Raw genomic sequence first — 13,048 nt, 5'->3', positions numbered from 1 at the left:
ATATATATATATATATATATATATATATATATATTTTTTTTTTTTTTTGGAAGATCCTCATAGCCAAGTCAGAACCAGTTTTAGTTTGTTTCAGTCTGTTAAGACTTTGCATTTGTTGCAATTTTAAGGAATCTGTTGTGGCAGAACTACACATAAAATTAAACCAGATGCAACAAACCAAAAAAATGCAAATGAACCCAGATTTAAAAAAAAGAAAAGAAAATGGGGTTAAAGAAAACCCATGTTGAACCATTCCTATCTGCACCGTTTGATTTTCAAAGACTGAAGACTGCACATGACCGGGCATCTTTTAAGCCTATTTGCACAGAGAAAATGCGGCTTTTCTGGACATTCTCGCTTTGAAACAGCTGGCAGAGCATTAAAGCTGTGTTTCGAAAGTGTTCTTGAACTAGATCCAAACATAACAGTAGTTCAGCAACTGCTAAAGGTTTTTAACTGTGTTCCTCTCTCATTAAAATAATGTTTTACTGACAAAAAGATTACCTGAAGCTCATTTCTTGAAATCAGTGGCTTGGCACAGTAACGAGCTGCAGCATGTGTGTTGATACATGAAATTCAGTTGTTCCACATCAGGCCGCTTTTATACAATTGTTCACTTTGTTCCGATTAGAAAACAAGGACAAGAGTCTCTGACTCTCAGAGTTATATTATATCCAACACAGCCAGTTTAAGCATTTAAGCAATTAAAAAGGAAAGCTGTAAATGTATCAATAAGTCTACTTTTTAACCTCTGGGAAGTAGATTTCTAGTGTCATGAGGGTCACCTATGGTAATGTCACCCTGTGTTTAATTTTAAATAAAACTTTAGATTTATTGTGACAATGCACCAATATGAAAATTTGGGTTGATTCGATATCAGATATTAATACCGCTGTTATGGTCAAAAGCCAATGTTTTGTGTGACAACACTGCATAATATCAGGAAAACATCTGATGTGTGACAAGGTTCATAAATGTGGCTATGGGTTGTGATACATGGATAGCTAAATTATCTTATTTATAAATTATTTTATTTATTGATTAAGACTCCTAAGTACACAGAAAAAAAACTTTTTTTCCCCATCCTATATATACAAATTAATATGTTGGGCCAAAAATTGGCAGCAACATTTGGATCATATTTCTTTTATGTTTTGTGAAGACTCAAAAGGATTATTCCATAGCGCATGCTAACATTGCTGACTAGGACTTCAAGATATTAGAAAATCTTGCTATTGTGATAATATAGAAGATATTGTGACAATGATACAGTATGAGATGTGGTATTTTCTCTCTCATCTGGGCATCCATCACTATATGACCTTTCGCCTATTGGGCGATGTCCTTTGTGTCCGATGGGAATGGCTGTCCAACAGCTAAATATAACAATAGCCTGTAAATACAAGCTTGTAACACTTGGAATATTGTAGCTAATAATTATTGCGCTCCACACAATACTTCTTGAAACTGATGTTGTGATGACTATAAATTTGTCATGTATTGTGCAGTCTGAATGCAGAATACCATTCGGGATACTTAGCAGCTCTACTCTATGATTTACTATCCAAACCAGTTGTGTTTAAAAAGCTGAACAGTACCTGCAATAATCCCACAGATTTTTCTGTCAAAGTAAAATATATACGGAAAACTCCATCAACATGTTATTTACAGCAACACAAACAGCTTTTTCTTTCAGGATCCTTCTCATCCATCCATCTAATAAGCTGTCCTCCACAGCACTGCTTTCAGAAAGAGAGTTGGAGGGAAACAAGGGGGATTCTGAGTGGCTTATAAAAACAAGCAGTGACATCTTTGGCCCCCAGCAGAACACAGGGGCCTCTAGAGTTACTTTTCAATTTCACACAGAGAGCGGTGCAGACAGAAATCAATTCTCCACCCCTCTCTGTCAGTCTGCATTTAGCCACTCTAAATGAGGGAGCACTTTGTTGTGGACACAGGGGGGAAAAAAAAACAAAAAAAAAAAACAGGGTGAAAGTTTAGAGACCCAGCACTCTCAGACAAAATGATGGAGTTTTAGATTTTAGGCGGGAGTGCCGTTTTGGAGCATGCTCAGTGTGAATGTGTGTGTGGGAATCTCACGGCTGTCACCTCTGCCCTCGGCTTGGCCTCATTATAATCACAAAAGCAAGCAAACCATCGAGCAGGCTCAGCTCTCTGTCTGCAGACGGACTGCAGTAGGTTGGCTGGGAGGGGGGTTGCAATGAGACAAAGACGGGCAGAATAGCTGGCTATTCACAAACATCGCATACGAGAGCCTACAAGGCTTTCCTTAAGAAAGATCAAAGATTTTTATTTCACACATTCGGAGCAGACCCTCCGTTTTATCCTCAAGGTCTGAGCTTTGAAAACCAACCGCTCGGCCCCCAGGAGAGCCGTTCGGCTACACAGGAAATAATCAAGGCAGCCTTGTAAATATGTGATTGAGGAGGAAAATAATGAGCAAGAATTTGGAAAACTACAACTTATGTAATTTATAGTGCTCATAGTGAAAGTCTCTCTAAAACAGGGAGAACCGCAGTCAGCTTTTGCTCGCTTCCCTCGGCAGCCTGAGCTTAAAGCGAGGAGGATCATGCACTTAAAATTCCATATCAATGCACTCATGTGTTATTGTAGCCTTGGGTAAAAGTGGGGCCATTAATGGTCTGGTTATTTTATCTGCATGAAGCCATTCCCGAGTGATAAATCACTGGTGGCCCATATGCTCAGGCTCAGGCCCAGAGCCACGTTCTGAATCTCCGTGTAGGAAGGAAGTACGGATTGTAACATTCCAGGCCGCAGCAGCAGAGTCGGATGACACGGATGATGTTTCTCAATCAGTAAAGGGAGCCAAGACAAAAAACGACAGATATGTCAGAAACCACCCTGCGTTGGTCTAGGTCTTATATGCGTGTCTTGGGGAAGAAAGCAAATGGAGCATTGCGCCAACAAATTTTATGAATACCAACCGCAATGCAGTGCATAGTTGTGAAGTGGAAAGAAAATGACGCATGGTTTTCAAAAAATATTTATCAGAACAATTTTCAGTCTTTCAGAGTCTACTGTAAACTTGATCCCAATATTTTTCGCAAAAATAGTTCAAGCTCCGTCAACCTGAGCTGTGGATCTCTGCAGCTCCCCCAGAGTTAACCGTGGCCCTCTTGGATGATTCAACCAATCTCTCCAGGAAGTTCAATGTTGCGATCGCAACTGCAAATGCAAATTCAATCAATCGTTCACAAATTTTGCGCAAACTCGCCATTTTCACCCGTCGTCACAACTTTCCCACAGATCTGACCAATCACTTTCATGTTTTCTGCATTTCCTTATTTCCTGACCAATCACTGCAACTCAGCTGAATTTTGACCAGTCCCCTTAGCTCCCTTCTTATTTAACTTCCCGTTTCATCAGGTCTCTCGAAAGCCGAACCTGCGAGATGAAAGCATGTGCGACACTGAACGGTAACATCTGCCTTTTTTTTGTTTGCGGAAATCATTTTAAGTTGTTCTGTAAAATTTGTGCATAAAGTTCATGCTACCTTGAATGGCCAATATAGAAATTATTCTTTTGTACTTTGACAACTCCTCAGGCCACCCACTTCCCATTGACAAATAATGGAATCCTAGGAATACCCAAGCAGCTATTTATATTATAGCAACACTTCCTATAATTAGCCCCTTTCTACTTTGACCTCCAGTCTTCCAGAATAGACTGACAGCCTTGACTGACTGAACCTCAGAGCCGCTGGGTGCTTCATATTTTTGGGGACTTTCATATTCCATTGGCAGGATCCCAGCTTGTGTTTTGTGAATCCCTCCACTCTGCAAGTCAAAGCTTTTCTTGTGGAGGGATGGGTTACTTCTGTTGAGGCACTTTTGGATGAAATTTAAGGCTTTGACAATAAAAATGTGTCATCTGTTGGGTAAGGTTTAAAGATGCTTTCCACAAAAAAGTCTTAGTTTTCTGGAATAATCTTGATGTACAAAACAAATATGTTAAATTACATTTCAGGGACAGAAATGACAGATTTCACATTAACATTTCTAAACAAAACTAAATTACTTCTTATTACCTCACATACAGGCCACTTACTGTGTACCATTCTTCATTATTTTCCACTTTTACATCTTCTCCTACACTTTTAAAAGTTACACTTTTGGCTACGTTCAAGTGCCTAACATGATTAAAAACCAACTAAGTTGTAAAAAAAAAAAAAAGGGGCTCCCATGTAAGCAGCCTCCACTGATTAGACTGAATAAGGTTGCTTCATGAATAAGCAAAGATTAGATGGGACATAAAAATTCTGATTTTAGGATGGAGTGTGCAGACATGCTCTCACTGGAGCCGTTACGCTGTCTGACAGCTCAAATATAAAACTCTTGTAAACAACATCTAGTTTAATTTCCCAAGTAAATATTACACACAAGACACCATGCTGCTATTTTAGTAGCAGACTCCCTTTACTATTTTCAGTATGTGCCTGCAGGCAAGTTTTATAAAATCTATGGGTTTAAATGAGCAAAAAAATTTTCCATCGCGTCATTTACATGGTTTAAAGTTCCTTAATGAGATGCCAGCGAAGATGCAGAAGTGGCTGCATTGAGCACATATCGAAACACACTGAAAGTAGACCAACTGTGATCTTTAGTTGGAGTCCATTACTACAACTATGCTTTGCAGAGACATTCAAAAAGCAGATTATGATTCAAGTGAATTAATTCGACTCGGCAGCCATACTTACAACTTTTCCAACGTAGACAATCCGGAGAAGGCTCCATTTCTCAGTTCCTGAATCTTGTTGTTGTTTAGAATTCTGCGGAGAAAACAAAGATGGAAATTATCAAGCAAGAAAGGCAATTAAAACACAGCTGACTTTGAAAAACAGGATGCAACTCTCAGATGTGCGCTCCTGGTTTGTTATGCTGCAAGCATTTCTGTCAAAATAATCACACATAATGTTCAACTCATTAGCTGGAGGAAAACAAACGCCTCCTCGGAGCCAACCGGACACAGAAACCAAAACATCAGCAGAGAATGTGTGTATGAAAGTGGATTCAAAAGGGACGGAATGTCTTTTTATCAAATGGAGGAAGGATGGCTGCCTTTATCATGCTCATTTGAAGACAGTAGATCATGTGGAACATCGACTGTTCCATATGATGTGTAACCACTAGGATGCAACAATGACATCTCGCATTGCTAAAACGTCACAGATCTGGCTAGTTGCAGTCAACATGGCTTCACCTCATGCAGCAGTAAAAGGTTCCTCTACTACTCAGTAGATAGCGACAAACCGAACAAATCTTATACCGTTTCATTCTTGAGTTTTGTTCATTACGCCCCACGTAAAGACTAAATACCTCTTAATATTTAATTTCCAAGTAAGAGGAAATCCTTTTTTTTTTTTTTTTAAATCTACATGTTTTTTTGGATGACAAACTGGATTCTACAAAAATAATTTGCTTCATGCAGTCAGCAATGCTGAGGTACAACAAACCAAGCTTTGTGTTCGGTTCAGTCTCTCTTAAAACTTCACCTGGAAGGGTGTTAAAAACCAATAGGCCAGAAATTCACAGCAGGGATTTGTGGTCAGAGTTTGTTTCTGGCCTGCAGGGAGGGAACATGCTGGTTAGTGACATGCATGTCGGCTGCACCCGCAACCTGAGGCAATCCTGGAGCTATTACAGGGCGTTGAAGGGGTTTCATTACCGGGGTTGGACAGAGGAGACTTGATGAAGGTTTTCTATTTTTCTCCGTGGGAACAAACACAGTACTCGACTGTTAAATCCACAAACAATTGACAGTAGTATGTATTGGTTTTCTTGACATCTACAAAACTCAAATGCAAATAAATTGATGGAAGCTGTTTAAGATTATCAAACGAGCTTTAATCTTCAAAGACAGAAGTAAAAATTAAAAAAAGGTCTAGGGACTAGATTATGTTATTCTTCTCCAAGATCAAGTGGACATGTAATGTCTGGTGATTCCAGAGTTTCTTTACGTTTAATAACTGGAGATTTCCAAAAAGTCATGCGGCCTAGTGTTGGCTTCTTTCCATCCTCCACCCTTTAAGTCTTTGCACGCCACCTTATCCAACCTTGTTCCTCATGACAGGGTTGTGACAACAAAATGCTGGGATCTGCTTTGACTGCAAAAAGAAAGTAAGCCTTTATGGCAAGTCTCATGTCTGATTTTTTATCAATAACGCATAGCAAAAGAAAAAAAAAAAAAAAAACCACTCATTTGACTCTCAGAATCTGTGGAAAGGAAGTCTGCACTCTATTCATCTACTTCTCTGCGGACCTGTCTCTGCACGCCAGCCTGACGTCTCCAGACTCTGTTTACAGCGTAGGGAAGTTTTTTTCCAGGTCAGCCCTCCAACAGCACAGAAGAGAGTCTTCAGGCATTTATAGTAAGCAAAACACGCTTGGGCTTATGCCAAGAAAAATCTGCTAAATGATCCTGTCGACACACACATCCTGTGTTTACTTCTACAGATTTTTGTCAATCTTAAAGATGTTTATCAAAGATGTTATCTGTAAGTGTGCAATTTACAGATAATCAATTGCTTTTTAATTGCTTTATAGTGGAAAGCAATTAAAAATTCACACATTTATACAGCTGCTGGATATGCAGCTGTATAAATGTCCACAGGTATGAGTGTCTGTTTCATCTTCATCAGATTTTCAAAATATTTCCAGCTGCATTTCAGCTTAAGGTTTAGAGTTAATGCACAACATATATATAAATATTTAGAAATTCTTCTTGACCCCTTGCAATATATTTACTCCTTTAATGCGATGTTAAATGTCAAGTCAGTATCCAACTCTTCACATAATCCAAGGGTTTGGATTATGTGACTTTTGACCTGTTCAGATCCAAAAACCTGGAAATGGCTGTGCACATTCAAATAAAGATATATTTGATTGGGAATATATCTGCAAAATCAAGCTATAAATGAGAAGCAAATACAATTGCCTATCATCTGTGTAAAATAAAAAATAAATTATATACTACACCAACATCAAAAAGAGCTGATTAGATATGATCTAGAACGTAGGATTTGATTTGCCAGACCAACATTAAGTGACTAGTGAGTAAAAGAGCAGCTTTTGAACACAGGCTACAAAGTGGGATGAAACAAATATATTTATTAAAACTTCACATCTCTAATTTACCACATCTAAAACTGTCATCAACAATCATCTTCTTTTAAATATATATATTAAAAAAAAATAACCTCACATTTCGGTTTCGTGAGGGGGAAAAAAAAAACTGATGCAAGATATACAATTGTAAGCTAACTAAAGGATGAATATGCTTTCAAAGGAGCGGGACGGAGAGAATGACGACCCTGCAAAATAAAAGCTCAGCCGGTCTGCAAACTGAATGGATATGCAGCTGTCAGTGCCTTGTCTTCAGGACTTTTTGGCTTTCCAATGCAAACACTGCAAAACCACTTAAGAACGACACAGGGGGACATTCCATTAGTGTGCACAACAGCATGGCAGAAACACTCCTAAAAAACAAATACGAGAGTGAAAGCACCCGTGTTCCCCTTGCACAAATACTTCAAAGACATTTGGAACAACGAAGCAAAACAAAGAGATGACGGATATGAAGAACGGTCCGACTCTACACAGATCTGAGTACAGTCAGTTTTATAGGTGAACTACGTGGAACCCAATAGGAAATGGTTCTTTATCCCCAGTTTGGCCAGTGAAACCAGTTAGTTTATAGCACCCCGATGAGCCGTTGCGCTAAGCGCACATTTCCCTGGGACGTTTCTCACATAAATCCTGCGCTGCTCTGCAGGAGATAAGACCAGGAGCACTTCTTCACAAAAATCCAACCCGGTTGCTCTAGGGGAACTGATCTTATATACGCAAAACCAGTCCTGAAAAGAAATATAAGCTGGATGAGTAAAGAAAGCTCAGACGGTTCCTGTGTGAGAGGCTATGGAGGGTGAAATAAGAACTCCTGCACACACCCGCCCACTCAAACTTTTCGACTCTCAGAGCTAAAGGCCAAATTGGAGCACTCGTAACTTAGCAGAGGGCCTCCTCTGGCATGGGTGGACAGGCCAGCTGTAAACACATTTGTGTCATTTCCTCTCGGATTACTAAGGCGGTCGAGTTCATGGACTGCATTACTCAGGTTTTTGCTCTTCGTTTTGTTTCAACACAAAGGACTCCAAAGCTGAACTGCAGTCAACAACTTCACACACCAAACGTCGGGGCAAAGCCACTCCATCAGTCCTTTACGTTGAGCGTCTTTGCGACTGCACAGGTACAAACTCGCGTGGGTAGATTTGCAAGTTTTCTGGTACAACTCAAGACTCGTTGTTTGTTAAAAGTGGAACGCCTGATAAGTGAAAACAGGAAATCGTCTGCGAGATGTGTGCCCACGGCTAATGAACGGGTCTTTGTTTACACCAAGAATGTAAGCTCTGAGGCGGGATTCATGCTTCCCAGTCGCCTCAACTAAGAAGGTTTTGTGACATAAAATTTTACCTTCTTTACGGTCAGGCCTCTCCACAGAGAGTCAGAGCAGAGATTTCTGTGACTGAGCTCATTGACGGCAAAGATAAAATATGTCGTTCAAAAGGTGATGCCAAATGCACAGCAGTGTTGCAGAAAAACAAAAGTAAGAACTGTTGGGTTATCCATTTATGCACAGTTAATCCCAAAGCAATTCCGAATATCTAGAGGACGGGAAGCGTCGTCCCAATTCATCACATGGCTATTAAAATTGGCCTCAAATCTATAAAACTGCATCAATAACCCTCATTTTGTAATCGGCAAAATAATCTCCCCACTTAAATGTATTCATGGTTTTTTAATGACTAATCAAAAATTAACAAGAGTATAAAATTAACACTTAATTGAGCATTTATCAACAAATGCTTTTTTCCTTGGTCAACGACTAAGTCACTGTGTTTCCCAGTTCTGTGGAAACAATAATTAAAATGAAGCATCTTTTTGAACAGAAACTCCCAATTTCCAACATGTTCGTCAATGGTTTGCAAAATAAAAGTCAAAATACATCAACTCCACAAAATCTTGGACCATAATCGACATCAATATCACATCTGCAACTTTTGAAACTGGAATATACTTCATGCATATCGTATAAATATTTATGGCCAGCTAAAAAGTTAAAGAATAAATGTATAGTTTTAATGGTTGAGATACTAAAGTTCACAAAAAGTGGTGGGGATATTGTGATGATGGAAGAAAAAAAAGTTAGAAATATTAGAGTTTTTTTTTTTTTTTTAGATCAGATTATATTTTGGTTAATTTACCAAGTTACAAGAAAAGAAAGCAAAGTGAGACGGTATTTTACAAACCAATAGTTTACGTAAAAAAGAAAGCAAATGCTGAAGTCGAGGCTTAATTTTAAATTATGTCTACCCAATATACAGCAATAATTTTCTAGTGTCTAGAAAATAAAAAAAACTACACAGTGAGTTTATATCCACAGACAAAGTGAAAAAAAGCTTCATGGTGTGAGACAGAAAAGCAACGACAGACCATTTTCAAGGTTTCCACGGCAGCCTTGACTTTTATGCAAAGTTCAAACACGCAGCGGTATCCAGATCACGGTCAAGCACGGTTGAACTCTACACATCCAGAAAGTTCACTGATTTTAGAGGCTACGTACCATCATTAAAATGAAGTTCATGTAAAATATTTTACTATGCAAAAAACAAAGTCAGTTGTATTTGAGCTCCTGGTTGTATTTTAAAAAGTTGAGGAAATAACTGTGCTTATTCCTGTGCTCCTTAATGAAATTATTTATGCTGTCTTTTCAGTCTTAAAGTCTTTAAGTCATGGACAACCAGTCAGACCTCAATCTGTTTCCATGGTAACAAGATGATTAAATCTACTTAGGCAAACACGAGTAAAAACAACAAGATATGTGAGCTGCACTGAAGTTCAGGAGCTTGGCACGAGTTGAAATTTTCAATTAAAGAAAACCCATTTCTGGTGGAATGAAGCACCAACAGCAAATCTAAACTCCCAATACACAAAACTGTGTCCTACAATAAAGTCAGATTGTTTCCCAGAAACAAAAGTTTACAAAATGTAGTGAATGCAAACACAAGCAGCACATTAATGACTGTTAAACACCAAAGAAAACCCCCCGTGGCAGTGACAGAGGAAGGTAGTCGCACTGAAAAAGTATAAAGTCTGTTTTTACAGACAGGCCAGGTGTTCAGCTCCACCCAAGTTCACACCAGAGGGAGCCTATTCCAGCTCATGTCCGGTTCCAGAGGAAGGGAAAAGTGGCTTCAGGCACCAGTCTAATTGGCAAGTGTCAGTGTTCCTGCAAAAAAACATTAATTCACTGCTACTGTGCAGAATTAAAAATCTACAAATTGTGTGTGCTCTGGGTAAAACAACAACAAAATTCACTTAGAAAAAAAAGTCATCCAAGAAATCCTGACTGGTTCTATCAACTTATTTGTAATCAATGAAATGCAACACAAAACCAAAAAAATGAGTTCAAATACCAATATATATGGTATTTGTGTGTGCAGTGTGTGTTTTAAGCCCACAGCCAATAAAACATCAGGAAAAATGAAAGTAAAAACAAGACTTAGTACTGCTCTAAAGGAGTATAAGCATGCTGCTTACTCAGGTGTGTGCCGTCAAGAGCTAAATCTGAAAATAATCCTACCATAGTCTGAGTCACATCCTGATGTAAAAACCCCACAAGGCTTAATTCATGACTTGTAAGCTCTTGTAAATGCCTCATAGATGGGGTGTCTATGAATTCAGTAGCATGAGTGGAGGTTGAAAGGTTGAAAGGTTTTTGCACTACCTGAACTTCTCCATATCTTGTGTTTTCAATAAATTTATTGAGATTTGATGAGACAGACACAAAGTATTGCATATTTGTGTAGCGGACGTAAAACGATACATGGTTTTGAGAATTTTGTACCAAGAAAGCTGCTGTGCATCAATACTTTGAAGAACCAACTACTGCAATTACAGGGTTTTGTTTTTTTTACATTTTTGATGAATGTCTAGCAGGTTTACATATCTAGAGGCTGAAATGTTTGCCAACAACTTGTGTAAGAGAGCAGGAGTTCAGTCAAATTGGATTGAATGACATTTCAACTCTTAACAACACATTCTTAATTGAATTTTTGATTTGGACTTTGACTTGGCCTTTTAAAGACCGATCCAATCTAAACTTTTCAAGCCCCGCTTGAATGTTCGGTGCTGTTGTCCCATTGGAACAATTAATCAACATTCCCTTGACATTCTCCATAAGAGCCAAACTTGTGACACGCAGAGCTAATAGTTGTTCTGGGACTCTTCCCAGAATAACGTTCTTTTACAACTTTAGCACTTTACCATCTACACTGTTGCCTCGTTTTCATGATGCTTTTTATTTACTAAAGGTTCTCCAAAAACCCTACGACCGTGACATAGCAGCTGCATTCATACTGAGATTAAATTACACACAGGTGGACCTTGTTTTCCAATTAGTTTGCTCATGGAGAAGGCTGGATCTACTGGTTATATTTGAAAGTGTTAACGGTGAAAGAGGCCGACAAAGCGACAATTTGACCATTTTAATTGTAAAAAGTATATCGAAAGTATGTTTTAGAGATCAGTAACGACTACAACAGAAGTGTGTGGGTGTTTTACAGTGACTGAAACTCACAGTATGACTGTTCTGTTGGGGAAGGAGTCAGCAGGCAACACCTGATGGAGCTCCATGTTGCTGCAGACCACCTTCCTGTCGGATGCCGGGCTTTTCCCCCCGCTCTTCGGCCCTTCGTCGGAGGTTTTGCAGGCGAACGGCACCGCGGAGCCACGGAGGCCACTCAGCAGCAAAACCACCACCAACTGCAGCCAGTCCAGCCTCATTTCTTTTCTTTTTTCCCCCCCCCCCTTTTCTTTTTCTGTAACCCCACACACGACTAGTGGAAACCCGGATGCTGCATTTGGTAACGAGGAGGAATGCTCTGGTACTAAACAGGGCGAAGGAGCAGCTTGGACGGGGCTAACAATACAGAAACCTCAGCCAGTGTGTTGTTTGGTTCCAACGAGCCTTCCTGCTCCATTTCCCGCAAGGTTTTTCCTCTTCGCTCGACGCTGCTCCAATCCGACAGAGGTGTGCTTCTTTGTTGGAAGGGAGGGGGGCAGACTCATTTATAATTCCCATTCCATCCTGGTGTGGCGGTCATTTTATTTGGACTGTAAAAAGCTAGACGACCTGGTAAAAGGAACATTCTCGCAGGTTAGAGCCCCTCTTTGTTACCCATACAGTCTGTGTCCAGGTCAGATTGCTGTCTTCCAGGGGAAGCAGCTGAACACACATTCCAGGTTATCCACTCAGGAAATGTCTTCGTGGTTAAAAAAATAAAAATTCAACTTCCAGGCGGTTTGATTAGCTTCCTAATCAAAATACTAAGTCAGCGTTTACTTTAAACAAGAAAATACTCCGACTTGGACAAGTTCTTTACCTCCGGAATAGTTTTGAGGAAAAAACAAAACGCTAAAAACTGCTTTTAAAACAAAGACAAGTCGACATAATTGTTTGAAATGAGTCATCCACACAAAGTTCGGTCCTTATTTCTTCTTCGTCCTGTCTCGGTGTTCCACTGTGATCAATCACAGTCAGATTCCAAACTATATCCGGTCGGACTTTCAGAGTAAAAGCAGGAGTGGAACTAAATGGTCCTTTACAAATAAGCTTCCGGTGCAAAAATTCGTAACAAATCATGAACTTCAATTATTTTTAAAAATAAGTTTCTCATGAAATTTGTAATACAAGACTGATGAAAAATTACACCATCCAGAATAGCCACAAAAAACCTGGCTGTTCAGAGTTATATGGTCTGCACTTGTATAGCGCTTTACCAAGTTCCCAAAGCCCTTCACACTACATTCAGTCATTCACACATACATTCACAACCTGATGTTTGTGGGCTACTGGATTGTAGGCACAGATGCCCTGGGGCAGTCTGACAAAGGTCAGGCTGCCATTCAATGGGGCCATGGGGCCCTTTAACAGAGCAGGGACCAAACTG

At 39.5% G+C, this 13,048-nt stretch overlaps 1 protein-coding gene across 1 annotated transcript in view; it reads right to left on the bottom strand.

Annotated features, from left to right (window-relative positions):
- The window catches only part of adgra3 (adhesion G protein-coupled receptor A3), a 32,318-nt gene extending 19,626 nt beyond the window's left edge, over positions 1-12,692 (bottom strand). Inside the window, exons 1-2 of the mRNA XM_015031015.1 lie at positions 11,677-12,692; positions 4,739-4,810 (exon numbers count right to left, since the gene is read on the bottom strand). Of these exons, the coding sequence (XP_014886501.1) occupies positions 4,739-4,810; positions 11,677-11,882 (278 nt within the window). The 5' untranslated portion in view covers positions 11,883-12,692. The remainder of the gene's footprint in view (positions 1-4,738; positions 4,811-11,676) is intronic.
- Positions 12,693-13,048: the final 356 nt, after the last annotated feature.

Source organism: Poecilia latipinna, unplaced genomic scaffold (assembly GCF_001443285.1).
Source record: "Poecilia latipinna isolate Pla-1442-1.1 unplaced genomic scaffold, P_latipinna-1.0 Scaffold197, whole genome shotgun sequence".
Taxonomy (NCBI): Eukaryota; Metazoa; Chordata; class Actinopteri; order Cyprinodontiformes; family Poeciliidae; genus Poecilia; species Poecilia latipinna.
The sequence above is the reverse complement of the archived record's forward strand: the minus strand, read 5'-3'. Positions and strand labels throughout refer to the sequence as shown.